The sequence below is a fragment of the Podarcis filfolensis genome (genome assembly GCF_964270895.1).
Source record: "Podarcis filfolensis genome assembly, chromosome: 5".
In the NCBI taxonomy this organism is placed as follows: Eukaryota; Metazoa; Chordata; class Lepidosauria; order Squamata; family Lacertidae; genus Podarcis; species Podarcis filfolensis.
In genome coordinates this window covers 4,386,036-4,411,888 of record NC_139608.1, presented here as the reverse complement: position 1 = coordinate 4,411,888, position 25,853 = coordinate 4,386,036, and the positions used below count along the sequence as shown (strand labels likewise).

Here is a 25,853-nt window from a genome sequence, read left to right as displayed (position 1 = left end):
ACTAAACTCAATTCCTTTCACAAAGAATGGTTTTGAAAGTTTATTAAGGATGGGTGTGGATTTAGACAGCCTCCAGTGATTCAGTCATCTTCATGGCAGGGTTATTTGATGGAGTTTGGGCTTTTGGACGCATAGATTGAAGCTGAATCCTGACAAGACAGAGGTACTGTTTTGGGGGGACAGGAGGCGGGTGGGTCTGGAGGTCCTGAATGGGGTAACTGTGCCCCTGAAGGACCAGGTGCGCAGCCTGGGAGTCATTTTGGATTCACAGCTGTCCATGGAGGCGCAGGTCAATTCTGTGTCCAGGGCAGCTGCTTACCAGCTCCATCTGGTACGCAGGATGAGACCCTCCCTGCCTGCAGACTGTCTTGCCAGAGTGGTGCATGCTCTAGTTATCTCCCGCTTGGACTACTGCAATGCGCTCTATGTGGGGCTACCTTTGAAGGTGACCCGGAAACTGCAACTAATCCAGAATGCGGCAGCTAGACTGGGGACTGGGAGCGGCTGCCGAGACCATATAACACCAGCCTTGAAAGACCTACATTGGCTCCCAGTTGGTTTCCGAGCACAATTCAAAGTATTGGTGCTGACCTTTAAAGTCCTAAATGGCCTCGGTCCAGTATACCTGAAGGAGCGTCTCCACCCGCATTGTTTCGCTCGGACACTGAGGTCCAGCGCCAAGGGCCTTCTGGCGGTTCCCTTGCTGTGAAAAGCCCAGTTACAGGGAACCAGGCAGAGGGCCTTCTTGGTGGTGGCACCCGCCCTGTGGAACGCCCTTCCACCAGATGTCAAAGAGAACAACTACTACCAGACTTTTAGGAGACATCTGAAGGAAGCCCTGTTTAGGGAAGCTTTTAATGTTTGATGTATTACGGTATTTTAATATTTTGTTGGAAGCCACCCAGAGTGGCTGGGGAAGCACAGCCAGATGGGCAGGGTATAAATAATAAATTCTTATTCTTATTATGCTTAATGTTTTATGTAATTCTGTCATACTCCATTTTACCATAGTTGTCCATTATTTTTGTCGTTTGTTGCTGTTGAAGAATAAACAACAAATTGTAAAATAAATAAATGAAGGGAAGCCATCCGAATTGGTGGCCACCTCTGCTGCCTCCTGCGTCTCTTTTCATATTTTCACTTAGCATGAGGTTTTCCTCTGCCGGCTACTCTGTGTCCGTGTCGTTCATCCCCAGCTTGTGAATTTGCAAGCTGCTTTATAGAAGCCTCTGCGTTCTCTCCTCCCAAAAGCAGCTGAGAAGGCTCGCTGAGGACTTCTCGCCAGCCAGGGCAAGGAAATCGAAACCGTACGTGGCTGTGTCGCCATGGTGCCTGCCGTTGGGGTCACCTGCCGCTGCGCCAACCCGGTGCCTGAAAATGAATCCGCCCCAAATCTGGCCACTTCCATGAAAAACAACTCATCATCTTGTTTCCACGTGCGGTTATGCCTTCAGAAATGGAGGCGTGAGACACACAGCCTGCCGCTGGGATGCTCTTTCACAGGGCTAATGAGCAAAGGCAATCAGGGAGACGAAAGGGTTGGGAAATGATCTATGGTATTAATAAAGCAAGAGGGTGGATCTCCAACCGCAGGCCATGTGCCGTGATACTATTAATATTTCTGGTGTCTACACTCTTTTACTCCCTGCTAAATAACCAGCGTTTTATGTTAGAGGGCTTTTGCATAAATTAGTGCGGGAATTATTTCAATAAACACACATACATGCAGCTTATTGGTGTTCAGTGACTGCAGTTCCTTTCAACAAGGCTTCAGAAACATCTGTATTCAGTTCTGGAAGGCTGAAATCTTGCATACCCTTCAACCATTTTCCGGTGAAAATAATAATAATAACAATACACTCATAGTAAAGGTAAAGGGACCCCTGACCGTTAGGTCCAGTCGTGGCCGACTCTGGGGTTTTGGCGCTCATCTCGCTTTATTGGCCGAGGGAGCCGGCGTACAGCTTCCGGGTCATGTGGCCAGCATGACTAAGCCACTTCTGGCGAACCAGAGCAGCGCACGGAAACGCCATTTACCTTCCTGCCGGAGCGGTACCTATTTATCTACTTGCACTTTGACGTGCTTTCGAACTGTTAGGTTGGCAGGAGCAGGGGAGCTCACCCTGTCACAGGGATTCAAACTGCCGACCTTCTGATCAGCAAGTCCTAGACTCTGTGGTTTAACCCACAGCGCCACCCGCATCCCTTAATATAGTCATACCTCGGGATAAATACGCTTCAGGATAAGTATTTTCGGGTTGCATTCCACGGCGACCCGGAAGTAACGGAGTGCGTTACTTCCGGGTTTCGCCGCTCGTGCATGTGCAGACGGTCAAAATGACATCACGCGCATGTGCAGAAGTGGCAAAACGCGACCCACGCTCATGCAGTCGTGTCTTACATTCTGTTCAGGATGCAAACAGGGCTCCGGAACGGATCCCGTTCGCATCCCGCGGTACCACTGTAATAAATAATAATAATAATAATAATAAATTATTATTTATACTCCGCCCATCTGGCTGGGTTTCCCCAGCCACTCTGGGCGGCTTCCAACCTATATAGGGACACAGATGGTGCTGTGGTCTAAACTACTTGAGCCTCTTGAGCTTGCTGATCGGAAGGTCGGCAGTTCAAATCTGTGCGACGGGGTGAGCTCACGTTGCTCTGTCCCAGCTTCTGCCAACCTAGCAGTTCGAAAGCACACTAGTGCAAGTAGATAAATAGGTACCACTGCAGCAGGAAGGTAAACGGCGTTTCTGTGAGCTCTGGTTTCTGTCACGGTGTCCCATTGTGCCAGAAGCGGTTTAGTCCTGCTGGCCACATGACCCAGAAAGCTGTCTGTGGACAAACGCCGGCTCCCTCAGCCTGAAGCGAGATGAGTGCCACACGCCTTTGACTGGACTTAACCATCCAGGGGTCCTTTACCTTTTTACCTTATATAAACATAATAAAACATTAAACATTAAAAAACTTCCCTGTAGGGGTTGCCTTCAGATGTCTTCTAAAGGTTGTAAAGTTACTTATCTCCTTGGCTTAGAGGTTGAATAACCCAATACCCTCCAACATTTCTCTAATGAAAATAGGGACATCCTACAAAAATCAGAGGTTTCTATCCTCACACACCTCTCCATCCTTCACCAAACAAGCAAGAGCCACGATCACGGTCCTGTTCCATCGCCATGGAGTAGTCCAATGGCAGCTGTGGCTTGTAGAGACTCCCGAGGGCCAGAGAGAGAGGTCTGGAGGGATGCGTTTCGGCCCTGGGTCCTGACGCTTCCCACCTGAGCTCTGAGCCATCAACCATCCTGATGAAATTGATAACATCTGGAAACTGAATCTCTCTCTTACGGCGGCAAAGGAAACCAGCAGTGGAGCTATAGAAGGGGGGGGGGAGAATCTGTGGAGCACCAGCAGAAGAATATTGAGAGTATCAAAATACCAATTTATTTGAATCAAATCTGACCAGATTTATTGCAAGCCGTTTAGGAGTCTCTTCCAGAAAAGGATACATGATTTGATAAAGAAAGCGCATGATAGGAGATATGGGCAATTGAGAGGCGTCTTAATAAATTCCTTCACTCTTGTGAAAAATACAATGGAGAACATATATAATGATATTGAGATATCCGATTGGGTCGCATACTTAACTGTGAAATATGATGAACGCCGAAAGGCTAAATATTTTCAATGTCTCTGGTGCTTTTTCTTTTGGCCTCTGAACATATTGGTACTTCATCTAGGAATCAGTGAGTAATATCTGTCTTACTTTAAATATGGTTTTTAAAAAGGGCGGGGGAGCATTTCGGTTTTATGAGGCACAAGCAAATGCCACACCACTTGTAGTATTATTTGTGATACAGTTAATGTACAAAAACGTAAGCATGCACCTCCTGTTGTTGTTGTTGTTTAGTCATTTAGTCGTGTCCGACTCTTCGTGACCCCCTGGACCGGAGCACGCCAGACACTCCTGTCATCCACTGCCTCCCGCAGTTTGGTCAAACTCATGCTGGTAGCTTCGAGAACACTGTCCCACCATCTCGTCCTCTGTCGTCCCCTTCTCCTTGTGCCCTCCATCTTTCCCAGCATCAGGGTCTTTTCCAGGGAGTCTTCTCTTCTCATGAGGTGGCCAGAGTCTTGGAGTCTCAGCTTCAGGATTTGTCCTTCCAGTGAGCACTCAGGGCTGATTTCCTTCAGAATGGAGAGGTTTGATCTTCTTGCAGTCCAATGCACCTCCTAATTCACCCCAAAGCCTGATTTCCCAGCAGTGGTTTTTAAGGCTGGACTCTGCTTTCAAATATGCACCTTTCTCTTGGAGCACCGCTAGACTGTCTCTATGTTCAGGAGGTATTCAATCCCATCTTGGAAAATTCATTTTATTCTACTACAATTGATGGGAAGATACACTGCAAAGTGTATGGCACAATTTTCTAACTTTCCGGCAAACAGATCAATGTGAATGTTCATAGAACAGCCAACATTTTCTCCCTGCAAACAAATCAGGATGAATGCTCAATAAGCAGGTGGTCTGAAGGCTCCCCGTGATGCTATGCATAATTCAGGTTGCCAAGTGTCCAGAAAAACACATGCCTGATGTGCTCCTCTAATTCTAACAGCAGCTCAGTCTGCATAAATGAACATGCAAAGCTTTTCACATCAACGTTTTCGCCTGCAGATCAGGAGCCTTGCTAGAAAACCTGAAAGGAGCTGTGGGCAGGGGCCAGCCATGTAAATTTGCAGAAAAACAACCAAGCCCAGAGAAGCCACGCTGGGTGAAAGAGAGGCAAACTGAACTAAAATAAAAATGAGCGGTGGCCCCAGCTCAGCAGCCTAAGGACACATTCACAATTTCAAATTGCAGGCGAACCTCTATTTGAGAATGCTGTGCCGCCCTTCACGAGGAATGGAAAGGGAAAGTAGAGGATTTGTAATGCAAATGTGCATTCTGGCTAATTTAGCATTTAAATTGCCTAGGCAATTTAGGCAGCAGCAAAAATCCACATGCACACCTGCAAAGCTCTGAGAATAAGGCACTTCGCTTCCGAACACCAGTTGCAAGGAATATGGGGAGAGCTGCTGCCCTGCTCAGGTGCTGCTGGCAAGCGTCCCAAAGAAATCTGGTACACACCTCACCCCAGAAGAAGATGCTAGGTTGTTGTTGTTGTTTAGTCGTTTAGTCGTGTCCGCCTCTTCGTGACCCCCTGGACCAGAGCACACCAGGCACTCCTGTCTTCCACTGCCTCCCGCAGTTTGGTCAGACTCATGCTGGTCGCTTCGAGAACACTGTCCCACCATCTCGTCCTCTGTCGTCCCCTTCTCCTTGTGCCCTCCATCTTTCCCAACATCAGGCTCTTTTCCAGGGAGTCTTCTCTTCTCATGAGGTGGCCAAAGTATTGGAGCCTCAGCTTCAGGATCTGTCCTTCCAGTGAGCACTCAGGGCTGATTTCCTTCAGAATGGAGAGGTTTGATCTTCTTGCAGTCCAGGGGACTCTCAAGAGTCTCAGATCCAGCAGGGAAATTCTTAAGTCCAACTTTGGCAGGTGCTATGGGAACAAAGGACGGTTAATTCACTTGCTGCTTGTGCATTCCTAACAGACGGGCGCTTATTCTCTGTCATCAAGACTTTCGAAACTTGGGATGGTGTAAGAAAACAGCCTCACATCCTGGTTAAGACACGTTTCTGGCTCCCGATCCATTTGGAGAGGTCTCCAGGTCCTCGCAGAAAGCAGAGGGCAGGTACAAAGGCCAAGCACCCAATTGCAACTGCTTTACCTCGGAGATCCACACACAAAGGAGGTCGGCTAAGGTTAACTTGAGAGTTTATTCTGCCTGCAGCGATGGGAGGGGTGTGGTGTTGGCGCCCTTTGGATTTCGCATTTGTGCAAAGCTTGGAGGACATGGGAAAACTCACCCAAGTAGTTGCTGAACCTCAGACTAGTGGAGTGTTTGAGGAAATAGTAGTAATAGAGGGTAGAAGTCAACCAAGTTTTTTTCAGAAATTAATGGACCTCACTGATTCATTTCAGTCTGTCTGCTCTGAGTCAAACACAGACGAATTCTTTTCCTTGGCGGGCCATAGCTGCGTGGTAAAGGTAAAGGGACCCCTGACCATTAGGTCCAGTCATGGCCGACTCTGGGGTTGCGGCGCTCATCTCGCTTTATTGGCCGAGGGAGCCGGCGTACAGCTTCCAGGTCATGTGGCCAGCATGACTAAGCTGCTTCTGGCGAACCAGAGCAGTGCACGGAAACACCGTTTACCTTCCCGCTGGAGCGGTACCTATTTATCTACTTGAACTTTGGCATGCTTTCAAACTGTTAGGTTGGCAGGAGCAGGGACCGTGCAACGGGAGCTCACCCCGTCGCAGGGATTCGAACCACCGACCTTCTGATCAGCAAGCCCTAGACTCTGTGGTTTAACCCACAGCGCCACCTGCGTCCCTAGCTGTGTGGTACCGTCATGGAATTCTACTCAATACTGATCCAGAGCAGATTCCAACGTATAGTTAGCAGAGTAAAAGCTTAAACAGGATTCCCAAAACATAGACCAGAGGCATTTGATATTTCATCCGGCAGAGCTTTACTGCTACTGAAGGCAAATGAGCATAATGGTCACAAATCCAATGCATTCAGGAAATCCAGTTGCAGCAGACTTAACTTAAACTTACAATAACTTACAATAAGTCTAAACCTTAACACTATCTGTGTACAGAACACAACACCAGCAGGAAGAGAGATAGAGAGAGTGTGAAACTCTGGCTCCTTCTGGCCTCTTATTATAGTCAGCATGACCTTGACAGAAAGAGATAACAGAGCCAGTTGAAACCAGCTGCGCTCAGCTTCTCCGAAGGAATAGCCCAAACATCACGAACCTCCTGCTTGCTTCTTTCACACAGAGAAGCTTCCAGAACCCTCTTGAATTAATTAGAATAGGAAAGATCAATCACACATCAGATCAATACTTTCTGCACTAAGAAGTGCAAACTGACAGGTACAGTGCCTGGTCTGAAACCCTGGAGAGCTGCTGCCAGTCCGTGTAGGCAGTACTGAGCGGGATGGATCAGAAGGTCTGACCAGGGGCATAGCATGAGGGGTGCCAGGGAGACTGTGGCCCCAGGCACACAATTTTTCAGGGCGCGTGAACCAGGCGCACTTATGCAAGCGCCCCCTGCGTGGTCTGGTCTACTCGCTCCTCTCTGCCCGCCAAGGGCCGTTCACAAAGAACGTGAGTCAGGAGTGGGCTTCCATTAATTTATTTCATACACTTTATACATCACTCATTATTAAAAAACAAAAAACCCTCAGAAGTGATTTACAGAAAGACAAAGCAATAAAATTACCAATAAGAAGAATTAATAGCTATTTAAGACTTTTAGAAATATAAAATAGCAGAAGGCTGATTAAAACTCGCTTTGATTTTCTACGCATCTGGGTAGATTGTCTAAACCAAAATGGTTTTTAAGCAGGAAAGGCAACTGCCTGATATCAGGAACCAAAAAGGCTAAAGGGAAAGGCAGCTGCCTCATATCACTAGGGATGGAGTTCCAAAGTGCTGGGGCTGCCCCACACTTTTGTGTGACCGGAGAGTTCATTTCTGGCACTGAGAAGCAATTCATAGGCTCAGCATGTGCTCAGAGGCAGCCTTGCCCTTTCGTTTTATCTTTCTGGGTGGAGGAGCTTGGGATTCTCCTAAGAGAAAGCGAAGAAGATCCAAGGAGCCCTGCTCTAAAATGCAGCCACAAAATACTTCCCATATCTGCAAGTTCCTCGGCAGAGGGGATCCCTGAAGCTAAGAAATCTGAAAGCCATGGATGCAGAGATAAGACAGTTTTGCATAGGTGCATATAAACATCCTTTTAAATCAGTCGGCCTTTTTCCCCACCACCAGTTTCCCAATATGTTTGACAGGTAAACTAATCAGGATTCCATTATCTGCTTGACTCACATGCCCCCTCTGCTCCACAAAGCCCACCTGCCTATCTGCTCCTATTGAAACGCTTATTCAATTGATTTGCTTTTGTTTTTAAGTTTATTCAACTGATTTGCTTTTGTTTTCAGCACTCCTCCTTCTTCTCAAATAACCTGTCGCTTTCACAATGTAGCTTCCAACATCTCCTTCAGCAGAGGCTCTGAGCTAATGGTCATAATGCAGCCGCCTGTTGCCACCTAGTGGAAAAGAAGAATGAACACCTGGAAATCTAACCAAAGGAAGCGAAGAATCAAAGGCCTTCCGGTGTCTGACCAAGCATCCATCCCAGTTCTGGCTTTATTGTGCCCCAAAGTGGCAGGCCTGATTAAACTCCTGGTGAGAGATTTAAATGGAATATTATGAAGGATTTCATCCATTCTTAAGGAAATCAGCCCTGAGTGCTCACTGGAAGGACAGATCCCGAAGCTGAGGCTCCAAGACTTTGGCCACCTCATGAGAAGAGAAGACTCCCTGGAAAAGACCCTGATGTTGGGAAAGATGGAGGGCACAAGGAGAAGGGGACGACAGAGGACGAGATGGTTGGACAGTGTTCTCAAAGCTACCAGCATGAGTTTGACCCAACTGTGGGAGGCAGTGGAAGACAGGAGTGCCTGGCGTGCTCTGGTCCATGGGGTCACGAAGAGTCGGACACGACTAAACAACTAAACACACACAGCCTTGGCCAACTGGGAGCCATCCAGGCGCTTTGGACTACAATTCCCATCAGCCCCAGCCAGCACAGAATGGATGCTCAAAGATTCATTGGGATGTCCCACACGTGCCTCTATTTATTTAGAGCAATTGTAGCCCACTCTTCAGGCAAAAAGGCTCTAGAGTAGCTTTTTTGGGGGGGGAAACAATACTGTCCAGGGTTGTAAAGACTGTGGAGAGAAGAATTGGGTGCACTCTTCCCACCTTGGATCAAATCTATGCTTCCAGGTGCCATAAGAAAGCTGCAGAGATAGCGCAGGATAGTGTGCACCCCGGAAATTATCTCTTTCAGCTTCTGCCTTCTGGAAGAAGGTACGGGGTTATAAAGACTGGACTAGCCGCCTGAGAAACAGTTTCTATCCAAATGCGATTTTGGTTTTAAATGCAGTATAAGGAGTCTCTATGGGAGTATATTGTATTTAAAAATGGGGTATGAGTTTTTAGGGGGCTAACCAGGTTGGGATAGCTGGGCTAGCAGGCTTGTTGGCTTTTGAATGTCCTATGTAGATTTTTCAATTTCATTGTTCTGTATGGGACAATGACAATAAAGATTATCGTATCATATTGTACAGGAAGTAAATTAAAACAACACTGTCCTTGCCTGCAGGCTATCTTTTTGAAACAAGAAACAGCACACAAGGGAAGAGGGATAGGGAGGGAAGAGGGGGAAAACAACTCGGGCACCAATTCTTAAAGTTGTTTTTATAACTGGCACAGTTGAGGGGTAGGAGGTGCCTGATGGAGAGGGTCTTTTGGCAAAGCTGAGCCTGGCTGCCCACCTCTCCCACAGAGGCAGCCTGATGGAATGGCTACTCCCACCTCATGAGAAGAGAAGACTCCCTGGAAAAGACCCTGATGTTAGGAAAGACGGAGGGCACAAGGAGAAGGGACGACAGAGGATGAGATGGTTGGACAGTGTTCTCGAAGCTACCAGCATGAGTTTGACTAAAGTGCGGGAGGCAGTGGAAGACAGGAGTACCTGGTGTGCTCTGGTCCAGGGGGTCACGAAGAGTCAGACACAACAAAACAACAACAACAACTCCCAAGTGACCTTTAATGAAGAGGAAGCCTTGATGGAGCTAGTGGAGGGTTTTTTCTCAGTACCGCCCTGACGATGGGCACTGCTTTATCTGCACAGCCCCATATGCAGTGGTCCAGCTGAGTCTTTACTGAGCAAGTGTCTCTCTCCATAATCCTTGGTCACCCTCCCGACCGGACATCTGGTTTGCAATCAAGTCCTCAACAAATGAAATTGAGGAATAGAATGAAAGTTTACTCCCCCCACTCTTTCTCCCCTTCTCTTTTCTCCCCCCTCTGTATGCTGTCTATAACATTAGTGCCTCACATCGAATATGAATGATCTGTAGAAAGAACTCTATGAACTGAAAGCAGAGATGCCGTATGTACTTTGCAACCAAGGAAAATCTTTAAGAAGAACAATTTTAAAAATGAAATCAAGTACATATACACAGTGCTCTTTTTTTCTAAAAAAATGTTTAGGGGTACTCTCATTTTCCTACTCGTATTGAAATACTGCCCCTCAATTAGGCTAAACTTAGATTCACAAAATGTTGAGGGGTATGCATACCTCCCAGAAAAAAGCACTGCATGTACCTAAGCGTATATTCTTTCCCATATAGACCCTGATTGGCCTTGCCTCTTGTCAAACCTAAGCTGCATAAGGTCTGGTCCAATTTCAGATTCTAGCACCTGGCTGCTTAATTTAAATGGATATGCATTGCAGGGGGTTGGACTAGATGACCCTAGGGCCCTTTCCAGCTCTACAGTCCCATGTTCGACAATTCTATCCTGCCCCCTGCTCAGTTTTCCTGCTCCTGTTCCGCAGCTTATAAGAACCTAAGAAGAATGGCCTCTCTAGTCCAGCATCCTGTTCTCACAGTGGCCATCCAGATGCCTGTGGGGAAATCACTAGCAGAATCCCATCACAAGAGTCCTCTCCACTCCTGTGGCTTCCAGCAAATGGTATTTGGAGGCATTTTTTTTGCCTCCAGCCATGGAGGCTGACCTTCTTTTCTTCTTCTCGTAGCTAAGAAAGATTGTGAATGAATTTATTATTTCGGCCACAGACCAGTTCCAGCCCACAAACAATATCAAAGAAGTCATAAAACACGGTAGGAATACATTTGAATGTGCAATTAGGTATAGCAAGGACAATACAGATATAGCAACAGTTAAAAATATGTAAATTAAAACTAACATATAACCTAAAATTATCATTTAAGGCCTTGATCATTATGATAGCACAGCTTGTTCCCTAAGTTTTATGGCAATCGAGCAGAATTTGGCTACCTTAACGTGATCTCAGGATGCTTGTCCTCTACCAGGGATTTTGGAAGTTCGGATTCATTTGGAGATTTCTGCATAGCAGGGGGAATAAATACCGAGCGTATATCCCCGTAGGAACAGCAGCATAACAATGCATGAGAGACAGTTTCTACCTCCAACAATCCGCAGAGGCAGACTCGTTCCGTGTATGATTTAGCCTCGAATCTGCCCTGCAATAAGGCAGATGGCAGCACGTTGAATCTAGCGAGGGTAAATGACCGTCTGTATTTAGGTATTTGTAATTTTGACAGATAATTTGCTGGGGTAAATCCTCTCCCATTATCTTTTATTGCTGGGAGTTTATTCCTCTTGCTCACGTGGCATTGCAGTTCCACATCCCAAATTCGTTGGCAGATTATTGCTCTAGCTCAAGAAAGATTGTCTTCCATGAACACGGTCTTAACAGCGAGTACGTGACAGTGGAGGCCTATTCTGGATCCACACGTCCTTCCCCAGTGGGGACATAGGTTTAGCCATCATGGCTATTAGCCCCTACCTGGGCAAGGAGAGCTAGCTTTGCCTCGGTTCTCCATCCCTGGTATAGTAAACTCCCTTTTTGACCACTGCAGTGCTTTGTGCATGGGGTTGCCCTTGAAAACATTATAGAAACCTCATGTATTGCAGTCAACGGCTGCTAGTCAACTAACTGGGACTGGATTATATGGGCACATCGCACCATTCTGCTTGCAGCCCAAGGCAAGGTACTGGGCTTGACCTCTTCACAGACTGGGAATACTTCTCCATAGTTACCTACCCAGTTTGTGGCGGTGGGTGGCTTTGAGCCAGAAGTTCTCACCAGCCAGCTTCTAATCACCCAGAGTTGACAGTCAATTCTCACCTGCCCTCTGCCCACTCCAGGAATAAATAATGTACTCTGTGTACAGAAGGTTCTAGGCATCTACAGCTAAAAGGAACAGGTAGCAGGTAAAGATAAACGTATACAGGTGTGCCTGCCTGGAAATGATCCACTCAAGCATCAAATGGCCAAGCCTTGCCTGTTCTTAAGAGGCTCAGAGCAGCATGAATTACAACTTTACACATGCAATCCTTTGAACTCTCTAATTATAGGATCAGGGCCGGATTTAGGTTTGATGAGGCCCTAAGCTACTGGTGATAACGGAGCCCTTTATATGTGCAGCTGTCCTTTGTCAACAACAAATTGTCACTGCTTTTTGTGTTGAATATATGCTATATAGTAATTGATGGACTTAATAAGTATCTCAAGCCATTTGCACGTAACAAAACATGTATTTTATCAAAGTAATTGTTGAAAAGTCCATGCAGAATGCAAAGTCCATGCAGAATGTAAAGGTAAAGGGACCCCTGACCATTAGGTCCAGTTGCAGACAACTCTAGGGTTCAGGCGCTCATCTTGCTTTATTGGCCGAGGGAGCCGGCATACAGCTTCCGGGTCATGTGGCCTGCATGACTAAGCCACTTCTGGCAAACCAGAGCAGCGTACGGAAATGCCGTTTACCTTCCCACCGGAGCGGTACCTATTTATCTACTTGCACTTTGATGTGCTTTTGAACTACTAGGTTGGCAGGAGCAGGGACTGAGCAATGGGAGCTCACCCCGTCGCAGGGATTCTAACAGCCGACCTTCATGCAGAATGTAGGCACCCTATACAGTGGTACCTCTGGTTAAGAACTTAATTCGTTCTGGAGGTCTGTTCTTAACCCACCGCATGATTTCTGTTCTCATCCTGAAGCAAAGTTCTTAACCTGAGGTACTATTTCGGGGTTAGCAGAGTCTGTAACCTGAAGCGTCTGTAACCCGAGGTAGCACTGTATATAGAAATGAGCAAACCAGTGATGTTTTAGGGAGCAGGCTAGCAGGCGAGGCCCATTACTTACATCATAGGAGCCTACACAACACAAAACACTATTGCTGTATGTAGGTTTTATTTGTTTTTTATCTTAGATTTTGGAAATGTACATCCAGGTTTTGTTTTTTTGGAGTGAGGCTCTAAGCTTTGGCTTATATAGTACATAAATCCGGCACTGAACAGGATACTGAAATAATAATTTCAGGGTCGTGGGTTCAAGCCCCACATTGTGCAAAATATTCCTGGGAACATGAGGACTTGATGATCCTCATGGTCTCTTCAAATTATATGATTCTATTAAAATCACCCAACAACTTCTTTGCCTTGCTGAGGGTTCTCCATGTGGATGGGGGAGGGGGGGAAGGGCAGGGAAGCAACTTCAGATTCATTTTTTAAAAGTGAACAGTAACCATCTCAATTTTGCAAGCTTCAGATGATGAGAGAAGAGTTGCAATTAAAAGCAGACTGAAAATGAAACTTGTTGAAACCCTGGAAACATTTAAAACAATTCTGAAGTGGTATTATTTTACTTGCTGGGAGGAGGGAGAAAAGGTACGCCATCTGTTAGCAAAGCGAAATGTTTGCCTTGACAAATAGATTTCACAGTGTGGTCAGCTAAACTGTGTAGAATTTCCAGCAGGCGGATTCTGCTTGTTTTCTACCCAGCATACTTTAGCAGCAACAGCACACAGAATACATTCACCCTGGATATTTCCGATGAGCTGATGGCTTTGGAATATTTTCAGCACAGGTCAAATTAAAGGTGCCCAGAACTCCATATTCCATCTAATGACTCAAAGAGGAAAAAGGAGATTGAAACTGAATTCCCAAATCCTGCATGTTAATCCAATCTCCAAATAAATTCACATTGCCTAACCTGCATATTCACCACCCACCACCCCCAAAGGCTCCCAAGAACTATAGTTTACCCCTCACTGCACTACAATTCCCAGCACCCTTAACAAACTACCATTCCAATGACTCTTTGGGGAGGGTGTGTGTGCTTAAAATGTATGGCGTGTGCACAGCCTTAAATACACAATATTTCCCCAGCATGTTGGAATAAAGGAAGCACTTTTATGAAAAGTCAGGTCACGGTTTAGGTATCTAACTCAGTGCTATCTATGCTGACTGGCAATTTTTTAAACGGGATTTCTCCAGCCCTACCTGGAAGTGCTTGGCATCAAACCTGGAACTTTTTACATGCAAAGCACATGGTCTACCACATGGTCTTCCCCCAAAGCTGCTTCCTTTCAAAGAAAGGATCACCCATTATGGAGAAGGCATGTTTTTTGTCGCACGTGCCTGAATACTTTGCCTAGGATACAATACAATTCCTTCTGATCCCCCAGGGCTTAGGCATGGTATCTACTACACATGCACACCCACACACGTTTATTCCTGCACCTGGCCAACCACCCTAGATCAGCCTCCTCAGTCCGGAACACTGAATGCTAGAACCATACTAGAACCGTGCAGCAGATAGCTACAGAATAAATACTGATTGCCTGTCTGCAGGCTTGACCTAACGTGTCTTTCGGTTTTGACTCTCCAGCCGAGGATGAGGAACGCACACGCGTCCCTCAACCCAGCGGGTCCCTAACCCCCTCCTGCCTCTCCAAATCTCTACCTAGGTGCTGGCAAGCACACGCGCACTTTCCGTGAAGTAAACCCCACTGAACCCAGTTAATAGCCATGCATAGGCTTAGTCCAATTCCTAAAGCACCCGCTTCTCCACCACCACGTCTTTACAGCGCTGTGATCTAGGGGGCTTACTCCCAGGTAAGTGCAGAGTGCTGGATCCTTGTCTCCCACCTCGCTAGGCAGTTTCCCAAACCCCCCCCCCCGAGAAACCAGCACACAAAATGGGCAGCCCCACATGGTTGAAGACAGACCAGCGCCACGTGCTCCTCTTCCTTCACTCCGCCACTTCCGCCCGTCAGCGCGGGCCTATCGCAGCTCTCGCACTTACCAGCGCTGCCGCCCTATTGGCCGCGGCCCTTCGACCCGCCTCCGAATTAGGCGCGGTTTCTGATTGGGCGGGGCGGGCCTTGCTGCTATCGGCTCCCCCCGCCTACTCCGAAAGAGCCCGAGGAGTGGCTCCTCATCTCGGCGAGGGGGCGGGCGGTGGGCTCCGCGAGCGCCGATTGGCTAAGGCAGCGCCGCGGGGCGGGAGGAAGAGTTAAGCTAGTCCTCGACCTCACTCTTTTCGGTTCGGGCCGAGACTCGAGCGAGGCGCCAGGAGCGAGCGGAGGCTTCTTTCGACGCTCTACACATCCGGACAACCCCGCCGCCATTATGGTGAAGCTCGCCAAGGTGAGCGCCGCGGCCTACATGGCGGGAAGGGAGAGAAAGGCCCACAACATGGAGGCCCCTTTCTTTGGCCCGCGCGGAATTCTGAGGGAGGGGGAAACGAGGGCGGCGTGACGGCGGCCTGGCGCGCGCGCGGCGGTTTCGAGGCCTCCCGCAGGTTTCACTGAGGGAGAATTAAGCGGGGGGGGGGGGAGAGAGAATAAGAAGATGCTGTTGTTTCAAGGCTCCCCCCCCAACCAACGGCCTCTCAAAGCGGCGCGCGCACGCCACGGTAGTAGAACGTCGGGCGGTTTCTAGAGGCCCATCGCCCTTTCTCTTCCAACGGGATCGAGAGGGCGCGCGCGCGCGCCACACGAGGAGTTTCTAGGCGCCCTCCGCTCCGCCTCAGCCGGAATCTTTTAAACGCGCTCGACGTACGTCCCGCGGGCGGGGGGGGGGCGCGCATACGCGGGTCAACCGAGCTTAGCTTAGCGTAGCCTAGCTTGGCGGGCGCGCGAGCGGTTTTCGAGGGGAGGGAGGGGGGGCGTTGGGAGCGGGCCTCGCGCGCGCGTTTCGGCGTCGCCGCGCCGTGGCCACGTGATCCCGGCCGTGCGTAGCGGAGCACGTGGGAGGGGGAAGGAAGCCGCTCTCCAGGGGGGTTCCACGTGGTGCGGCATCGCGGGCCTTGCGGCCTCCGCCGCCGCTGCCTGGGTCTGGTCCCTCCGGCCACGCGGCTGCGGAGGGAAACATCGCACTAGCCATCTTGAGGAAAGGAACCGAGCAACGGGTCAGCCGATGACCGGTGGCGGGGAAAGCGGAGCTGGGACTGCGCTTTGCGCCCACGAGGCTCCCGGGGGAAGCAGCCGCTGAGGGGTTTTTCCGCCGGCCCTCGTACCTCAGACAGGCTCGGAGGGCTCCTCACGGGATTCCTGAGGCCAGCCGACCAGTTTGGAGCCCCGCCTCTCGTAGGGATATTGGGTATCTCTATGCAGGACCAGATTGATCTTCCGCCAGGCGCAAAAACAGGTCCTCCCTCGAGGGGTGCTGCTGTAAAGCGGGCGGGAGCAAATAACATTTTATAATTGCTTTAATAACCTAGAGAGTGAATCCCACGTGCCGTCTGAAGTGCTTGTACGTGATGCTTCAGTGGGGGGGGGGCATTTGCTCCTGTGGCACAGTGAGCTTGCATATGGTTGGGCAGAATGTGTCTCTATTAATGGAGTTTAGTTCAGAGGCCTGCTGATGTTCGTAATATAACTAAGCACGTGGCGTTAAGTTCCAGTGAGATCAGTGGGACTTAACTTCCATGTGCTAGTTATCAGTGAGATCAGTGGGACTTTGCATTGCCTACCTGTGGTTGGATTGTGGCAGTAGTAGTAAGAGGGAAGCAAGGCTGGAATGTTTAATGTTAATTATTTAAGCATTCCCACTCAAATGGGAAGATCTCCTGTATGAAAAAGAGGAAGGTATAAGGTAGGGGTGTTTAAGCAGTTGCGCTTCACTGCGAACTATTAAAAGGAGTAGCACGCTTTTCAGTAAGTAAGGAGACTTATTATAAGTGTATCCTGATAGCAGCAATTTTGAGCATTGGGAAAAACAGACTTCTAACTCGTGCTCTGTCTCCCACCAGAACGTTAAAAGCCAGCCTAAACAGAAGAAAATGGCTCCTCCTCCAAAGGATGTGGACGACAGTGAAGAGGAGGAATCTTCAGAAGAGGAGGAGAGCAGTGAGGAAGAGGTAAGAATTTGGCCTTTGGTGCTTGAAGCCAGTTAGTGTAACCTTAAATCTAATGTCTTAAGCTGCTTGTCAATATTTAGCCTGAAGTTGTGTAAATGATAAAGTACAGTGAGCCAAATCTTGCTTTCCTGCCTAAATCCTTACACTTCAGATGTCAAGGATATAAACTATCTGACTTTTAGAAGAAGGCAGACCTGTATCTGGAGGTTTTTAATGTTTTATGTTTCTATATATGCTGTGAGCCACCCGGAGTGGCTGGGGAAACCAAGCCAGATGGTCAGGGTATAAATAATAAATATTTTATATATTATATTACTATTACTAGTGTTAAAGTAGCTCATTAGCTGAAAAATCAAGTTTTGGGCAGAGAAAAAAAAGATTGCATGAAATGGAAGGCACTCCTAGGGGCAAAGGTCAAGTTCTTAAGTTAATTTCTCTTCCTAAGTCCCATCTATATATATTACCTCATAGTAGTCCCTAGTGATGATTCCTAAGGAGATCCAACTGTCTTAATTTGTGGAGCAAACTAGTGGTTAGAGATTGTACCATGCAATCCTTTGCATGTTGACTTGGAAACAAACCTTGCTGTGTTCAGATGGGCTTGCTCCCAGGTAAGGGAGCATGAATCTTAACAATATTCTCAGTTTTGCATCCATCTTAGATTGCATGGTGTCTTGTTGACTGGAATATTTCTCTTCCCGCAGATGGTTCCCCAGAAGAAAGCAGTTACCCCAGCAAAAGCAGCAGCCGTAGCCACTCCCAACAAAAAAGCAGCAACTCCTGGTAAGAAGATAGTGGCTACCCCAGCCAAAAAAGCTGTGGCTACCCCAGCAAAGAAAGCCGCTACTCCACTGAAGAAGACACCGGTTCCTGCCAAAGGAGCAAAAAATGGGAAGAACGCCAAGAAAGAAGAGAGTGAAGAGGAGGAAGATGAGGAGGAGGATAGCGAGGAGGATGAAGGTGAATTTGGTGGGAGTAAATTACTTTAGTAAACTGAAATTGCTGTTGCCAGATTCAGAAAAGTTTCTGGCTTTTACAGCAAAGCAGTAAATCATTCAAAGCAAGCAAAAATACACGAGAACAGCATGATATTTCTTGCGATAGATAGATAGATAGATAGATAGATAGATAGATAACTTGTGTGTGCTACTAAGTTTTGTAGTACAAGATGGTCACCATTTGGAGTCAGTGTTGCCGTGCATGAACCATATGATTCATTTCAATCCTTCAGGTAGTTAGGTCTTGAATCATGGTTTCTGGTTCCCATCATGCAGTTAGAGGTTCAGTAGGCCTTTATAAATGTTCCAGTATTGATCTTTCAACAACTGCTGATAAATTGCTTCATGCAGATGAATCTGAGGAGGAGCCTGCAGTACCAGTAAGGAAAGCCGTGCAGGCGGCAGGAAAAAAGCCTGTAGCCGCTGTAGCTGCCATATCAGCCAAACAAGAGTCTGAGGATGATGAAGACGACGAAGATGAGGAGGAGGAAGACGGTAAGGCTCTTTCATTTATGAGAAGCATATGTAGGGATTATTCTGAGTCATCCAGTTTCAGAATAAATAGTTGGGTTGGAAAAAGCAGAATAGGTTGAGATAACTTGCTGCCTTGTTTGAGTCTAGATACCAGCACAGATGATGAGTATTGGGACTTAATACTGATCTTGTGATGTCTCTAGTATGAGCTGATGTGTTGGATGTTTAAACAGCGCCCATAGCGGGGGCATACTAATCCTGCTTCCCAGCTGAATCAGGACACAATAAACTTAAATCTGGACACACTGGCACATCAAAATGGAGGCCCATGTAGTGTTAGGCAGGCTTGACTCGCATTCCAAACTCTGGTTTGCACAGTTGAGTTGTCTGATTCTGTGATGTTGCACAATGACATCACTGAGGCTCGTGACTCTCATGTTCATAAGCATAGTTTTCTAGTAACAACCATAATTTTTTTAAGGAGTCAAAGTGAGCAAAAGGAGTTGTTCTTGAGTGCATCTCTTTGATACAGTGGCTATGCACTGTGAGTGTTAACCTAAAAGAGCTCCCTGTGGTTCTAGAATCTGAAGATGAGCCCATGGAGATCACCCCTGCAAAAGGGAAAAAAGCTGCGCTGGCAAAAACAGCACCAGTAAAAGTCACACCTGCTAAAGCCGCCAAAGAAGATTCTGAGGATGAGGAAGATGATGACGAGGAGGAGGACGACGACGACGAAGAGGACGATGAAGAGGAGGAAGGTGAGTTGGCCATCTCTGAAGTCCCCCAGAGCTCTCAAAACCTTGCAGTTGTCTTGCCTTCTGCTTTGGTCCTAGAGCTGGAAATGATGAATTCTCGCTGAGCTGATGTGGTATTAATCACATATGAACACATCCTGAAGATAGTCAAGTCCTGATCCAGCTGCTCGCTTCTGATGTGCTCCGTGCACCCCCTGGGATCTTTCTGACACCTCCTTTGCTTCTCTTCCCACTACAGAGAACGTGCAAGAAATGTCTGGAAAAAGAAAGAAGGAAATGGCCAAGCAGAAAGGAGCCCCAGATGCCAAGAAAAAGAAAGTGGAAGGTGAGAAATCCACCATGTTTTCACTTGTTCTTTAGATTGGCCCTTGAAAAAGTATGGTAACCTATCCCATAATGCCTCTGTGCAGAGTAAGGCCAATTTCCAACACCTAACCTAAAAGTTAAATCCAAGGATATGCCTCTTCAAGTAGGAGAGGGTTTGATTCTTGGGGTGCTGAAGCCAAGTGTAGCGGCCACATACTGTTTGTGTCACATCTCAGGGATCCCATAGTGGCCTTTTTTCAAGGATCCTTTTATTTATTAGCACGCTGCCTGTTAAAATGGACATCTGTGAGGCTTTAAAAGGGTGCTGTGGAGCATGAGAATTAAGAGGAAAAGAGACTAGAATGGAAGGTCCTTGTTGCACTGCTCCAGTGAGTGTGCAGTATACTCTTAGTGCAGCATAGTTACCTGTGGAAATGACAGCTAATGTTGGGAGATTCCCAGGCTTGGTGCACTAAGAGTTTTGCACAGGTGGCTCCACCAGGCCTTTCTTGTAGTCATTTCCTTGAAGTGTTTGCATAACTCATGTAATCTCCCATTAACTTTTTAGAAGCTGCCTTCTCCATCTTCATGGGCAACCTGAATGGAAACAAAGACTTTGAGGAACTGAAAGTTGCCGTCAAGGATTTCTTTGCCAAAAAGGATCTTGAAGTGCAAGAAGTCAGAATTGGAAACTCAAAGTAAGAACTAAGTTTACTTGTGTATATTACGAAATCTTAAGAATTCTTTAAAAGTAAAAACTTCACTTTAAAACGCCTTTCTGTTGTGGCAAGGAGGAAGTGAATGCTTCTTCAGTCTAGGGATGAAGAGCATATTTTGTTGGACAGCAACTCCTGTCATCTCTGGCCATGCTGGTTGGGGCCAGTGGGAGTTGCGAGGCCTGACAGCAACTGGAGGGACACACATTAGACACTCGTGCAAAAAGTAGTATTTGTTCTGGAGATAAGGAGACTGCTGCATCTTACAGTGGTTCTTCCAGGAGAAGAGTGGGTAGCAGAAGGATAATATTTCAACTGGATTTTGAATGAGACTGCTGTAAAACATGTTAACTTTTAAAGCTTTGCAAGCAGTCATCACCTAAAATGTGACAAAGTTTCTGTGTCCCCTTGCAAATACTGCACATGTTCAGCCTAGTGTGTCCATTGGGTAGACTTGCTAGTTTTTAGATGCCACATTAAGGCTGTTGTTTACTTTGGTTACCTTGTGGATATTTGGTTTGAACACTGAAAATAAACCTTCTGTTCTGCAGGAGGTTTGGCTATGTGGATTTCTCATCGGAAGCTGATGTGGATAAAGCACTTAAGCTAAATGGAAAGAAATTATTGGGCTTGGAAATAAAACTGGAAAAAGCAAAGACCAGGGAGTGCATCCAAGAGAACAAGAAAGGTAAGCTCTCTTTTTAGTACAAGCTTGGTATTCTTGGACCCTCTTATTGTTCTCATAGACGAAGGACTTTATAGCAGCCTTTGCCTGCACATGTTCCTGCGGCTCTCCTGATAGAGTGAAGTTTCCAAATAGATGCCACAGAGTGTGAGTGTTCAAAGTACTTTTCTCTGGGTCTATAACCTCTTGTGGTGTTTGCTTTTTAGAGAGAGATGCAAGGACTATCTTTGTGAAGAACCTTTCTTACAGTATAACCCAAGAAGACCTGCAAGAAGTCTTTGACAATGCCCTGGAAGTCAGGCTGGTGTCCAAGGATGGAAATAGCAAAGGGTATGTACCTCCATTAGCACGAGATTGTGGGCTGCATTGCTGTGGACCCTGCCATTCAGCAGCAGAATTCCCCAGCTACTCTGCATATGCTTTTCTATCCAGGAAATCCTAAAAGTTCTGACCCTCCTACTACCCAACACGATTTCAAATTTGTTGTACTACAACAGGGCTGTATCTGTCTGCAGGAGTTTTTTCACTCGCCTGCAAGGTTCATTGTATTGAACGTATCTTTGGGATGGTGTTTAATGTCATTGCTAGCTATTTTCTTCTAGAGAATTGTCTCCCCAAGACATTCAGAACAAACTTGCCGTTTTTGTGTTCTCCCCATCCCTCAGGATTGCCTACATTGAGTTTAAATCCGAGGCAGACGCAGAGAAAGCGATGGAGGAAAAGCAAGGGATGGAGATTGAGGGCCGTGCCATCATGCTTGACTACACTGGTGAGAAGAGCCAGGTGGATGGCAGAAAATTCAGTAAAGGAGGACAGCCAGGTAATCTGCTTTGCTGCATTCAGTTGTTATCTGGTGTTGGAATTGGCTTGGCATGACAAAACACTGAAAGGTGACTGCAGAGAAGCTGCGGTCATTACAGTGGCATACAGTGGTACCTCGGGTTAAGTACTTAATTCGTTCCAGAGGTCTGTTCTTAACCTGAAGCACCACTTTAGCTAATGGGGCCTCCTGCTGCAGGTGCGCCACCAGAGCACGATTTCTGTTCTCATCCTGAAGCAAAGTTCTTAACCCGAGGTACTATTTCTGGTTAGCGGAGTCTGTAACCTGCAGCGTATGTAACCTGAGGTACCACTGTACTCCCAATTCTCAAAAGGCATCTTGCCTTGAAAAAAGAGGCTTAGTTGGTTTCTGCTTCCTTCTGATGACCCTTTAGAATTTTGGTTGCTGTGGGGCTTCAGCTTACCTTATGTAAGTGTGGGTGGGTGTTTGTGTTTTCCTTTCCTGGAAACATTTCTTTAGCCTTCTGCAGCCTCAGCTGCCCACGCTTTCTGAACCGTACATAAAGTTCCACGAGAGCCATTGCATCTTAGCATGGGCAACCAGGAAAGCTAACAACAAACACCTGCACCCCATCTGCGACTAGTCTAACCAAAACGTTCTCTCTTCTTTGACAGTTTGTCAAAGGCAGTTCTGTTTCTTGTTAATAGATGGAGGAGAATGTTAATGATAATAATAAGAGTAAGTGGAAAATATTGGAGAGACTCTAGAATGAACCTTTCTTTTCTGCAGGTGGAGAGTCAAAGACCCTTGTTGTGAACAACCTCTCATACGATGCGACAGAAGAATCTCTCCAGGAAGTCTTTGAGAAAGCGGCAGCAATCAGGATCCCACAGAACAACCAGGGGAGGCCAAAAGGGTATGTAGGAGCAGGCGTGTGGTGACCTGATGATTAAATCCTCTCTCTTGACTAGGCAACCCCTCAGAACATTAAATGTCATTTCCCTAGGAAGTTAGAACTCCTTAAGACTTGCCTGGCTGAAGTGTGTCTTTGGATTCAGATAATGATTGATGCTTGTTTAGCTGGAGGACGGAGTGGGTGGGTTAGAAGCTAGGCTGCTAAACGAAGGAAATAACATGCATTGTTGGGCTCGCTTTTGCCTCTGGCTGCACCCGCCACTGGCTTGGGCTGAAGCTACTTCCCCATCTACCCCTGTGACTCAGTTTCTTAACTTGATTCTTGCTTCTCTTTGTGCAGGTACGCATTTATAGACTTCCCCACAACTGAGGATGCAAAAGAAGCAATGAATTCCTTCAACAACACAGAAATTGAAGGCCGGACAATCAGGCTGGAATTCAGCACACCAGGGGGACAAAACAGGAATTTCAATGCTAGAGGAGGATTTGGACGTAAGTCTTTCTCCGTGCCCTAACTTAAAATCATTTGAGGGTGGGGGTGGTGTTTTATTTAGCCCTTGCTGTATCAACAGGGCTAAAATTTTATGTTTGTTTTTTATTCAGAGCAAAGCAAAACATTGTTTGTCAAAGGCTTGTCTGAGGAAACAACAGAAGAAACCTTGAAAGAGTCGTTTGAAGGCTCCGTTACCGCAAGAATAGTCACTGACAGAGATACTGGCTCATCCAAAGGGTAGGTGTAAAGCTGCCTCTGTCCCAGAGTTTTTGACCTGATGGCAAGCACAAAAGTCTCACTGCTGCTGACCTCCCCTTGATCCCACTAGGCCTCTCCTTTGAGCTTCTCTGTGTAAACTCAGGAGCCTTCCTGCCTTCTCAATGAGCTCCTTCCTGCTGATAATCCAGTGGCAGGCTATGGATTCGCACGAGAAGAAGAGTAAAACTGCAGCCCTGACCTTGGGTGCCTTGTCTGCTTCAGATGAGCAACTGTCACTGCTGTGGGACAACCCTGCAATTTGCCTGCCTGCAGATTCATAGCATGCAGTGCAACCTGCAGTTAAGTGTGTGGATATCTACGTCTAGGATGGGCAAAATCCCCATCTATGCGGCTTTCACAAGTGTAGACTGTTGATGTCAGAAGCTTAGAGAGTAAAGCAAGAGACGCTTAGTCTCAAGGTTGTATGTTCAGGCCCCACGTTAGGGGGGGGAATATTCTTTCATTTCAGGGCCAGGGCATTTGAGCAGCATTGTTTGTAGCCATGCAGAAATCAGAACTACCACACCAGCATTAAATTGTAATATTTATTGTAGTTCAATTGACTTTGAGCATAACCTTAGCTGGTGCTTAAAGGTACAGGGACCCCTGACCATTAGGTCCAGTCGTGACCGACTCTGGGGTTGCGGGAGCCGGCATTTGTCTGCAGACAGCTTCCGGGTCATGTGGTCAGCATGACTAAGCCGCTTCTGGCGAACCAGAGCAGCGCACGGAAACACAGTACCTATTTATCTACTTGCACTTTGATGTGCTTTCGAACTGCTAGGTTGGCAGGAGCTGGGACCAAGCAAAGGGAGCTCACCCTGTCGCAGCAATTTGAACCGTAACCTGATCAACAAGTCCTAGGCTCTGTAGTTTAACCCACAGCGCCACCCGCTTCCCTATTAGCTGGTGCTTACCTGCATTTAAAAACTAATCTGGCCATCCTCTACAGGGAAGACCTGCCTTTTGTATGCATTTCCTAGACAGCTGAAAATTAGCTGATACCTGGCTTGTTTGCTGCTCTTCTTTCAGGCTAAATACTTCAGGAGTGCAGATCAGCTGTTCTGTTGAAACTTAGTTGTAGTCTAGGGTTGAAAGTCCTGTTTCAGCAGGCATGTTCTGTCAGCGAGCTGAGTTTAACACCCTTTGAGTCCCTTTGGCGGGAAGGTGGGCTAGATGCCTCGGGGTGTATTGCAGATAACTTGGGACATTCTCAGTCTGTCCTCCCAGTTTTTTTGTGATGCACTAGTTGGATGTGTCTCATTTGGCCCTAGAATTCCTCCAAAGGGAGTTGTAATGATGATTGCAGGTATTAAAGACCCCTCCATCTGAATCAGTTCTTCAGCAACAGGGTGGAGTGTTGAAACTGTCCCCTGCTCTTTCCTAGATTTGGCTTTGTGGACTTCAGCTCCCCAGAAGAAGCCAAAGCAGCAAAGGAAGCCATGGAGGACGGAGAGATCGATGGAAACAAAGTGACCCTCGACTTTGCCAAGCCCAAGGGCGATGGGCCACGTGGCGGCGGCGGCTTCGGTCGTGGCGGCAGAGGAGGCCGGGGTGGCAGAGGAGGCTTCGGCGGACGGGGTGGCGGCAGAGGATTTGGAGGTATTTGTGCTGATAATGTTTGTCCTTTCATATTTGAATAATGGCAGTGTGTGAAGAGCTTGGATTTTTAAAAATTACTCTCTTTATCTCTTTTAGGCAGAGGCGGCGGCTTCAGGGGAGGCCGAGGAGGAGGTGGCGACCACAAACCACAAGGGAAAAAGATAAAATTTGATGACTGAGTGGCTTGTCCCTATATCTGAAAGGACTCTGGGGTTTTTAATTCTGTCACTACCAATATGACGGAGCCTTCTGAGGACATTCCAAGATGCGTTGCAGTCCCTCTTAAGAGCTACTTGGAAAAATTCCTTTCAATGAAGAAACAGCCATCTGACTGCCTGGCCACGCATATGAACTTTTAAAAAGCAACAAGAAATGTGGGAGTTGACCTGTGTCAGTGCATTTGTCCTGAATTTATAACGTTTTACCCCATGTACAAAATTAACTTCCTTATACATTTCTGTAGGGTTTTTCCTTTTTTTGTTTTTTGTTTATTTGCTGTAAAAATGCAAAAATGTTTTATCATTTGTGTCTTGGCACACTGTCTTGGACAGATTAAAGGGCCTAAACAGATTTCTTGTGTGTTTCTCAGCAAAGTTCCAGGGGAATCCACAAACTAGCCAGGCAAATGGGGTTTTACACAAAGCTTGGAAGGATTGCTGGGAACGGAGAGAAAGTGGCTGTGTACCTTCACTGCTCCATACTTTTGTACCCCCAACACCTGAAATTGTGCTTAAGCTGCCATCACAGGCAGAGATGCCATCAGTGATTCTTTAGTACACCTAATTCATTTTTTTGAAGCGGGCACATAATTTTATGCTGTGAATTTCTCAGGTGGCAGAGGTCTCAGAAATATTCTCAAAAGTGAAAATTTACTTGTTTTCTCAAGCATGGTGCAACATACACAAATGGGTGGAAATTTGTCGATAGGGGTCGAATGTTCTGTTGTAAGTTTGGTGGCTTCAAAGTGAGACATAATTGTGTTGTCTCATCTG

General features: G+C 47.0%; 2 protein-coding genes across 3 annotated transcripts in view; one reads left to right on the top strand and one right to left on the bottom strand.

Annotated features, from left to right (window-relative positions):
• B3GNT7 (UDP-GlcNAc:betaGal beta-1,3-N-acetylglucosaminyltransferase 7) overlaps positions 1-25,853 on the bottom strand; it is a 97,823-nt gene that overhangs the window by 35,192 nt on the left and 36,778 nt on the right. The window lies entirely within an intron of this gene.
• Positions 14,926-25,431, top strand: NCL (nucleolin). 2 transcript variants are annotated; one of them, XM_083612828.1, is made up of 15 exons: positions 14,926-15,164; positions 16,771-16,878; positions 17,583-17,838; positions 18,228-18,371; positions 18,932-19,108; positions 19,344-19,430; positions 19,980-20,109; positions 20,679-20,815; positions 21,019-21,142; positions 21,478-21,632; positions 22,383-22,509; positions 22,849-23,000; positions 23,112-23,238; positions 24,647-24,861; positions 24,958-25,431. In XM_083612828.1, the coding sequence occupies exons 1-15, from the start codon at positions 15,147-15,149 to the stop codon at positions 25,038-25,040; spliced, it is 2,040 nt and encodes a 679-aa protein (XP_083468954.1). In that variant the 5' UTR covers positions 14,926-15,146; the 3' UTR covers positions 25,041-25,431. The 2 variants fall into 2 exon arrangements, 1 of the variants encoding a protein (XP_083468954.1); XR_014547895.1 differs by having other exon boundaries at positions 14,955-15,164; positions 23,112-24,168; positions 24,338-24,861.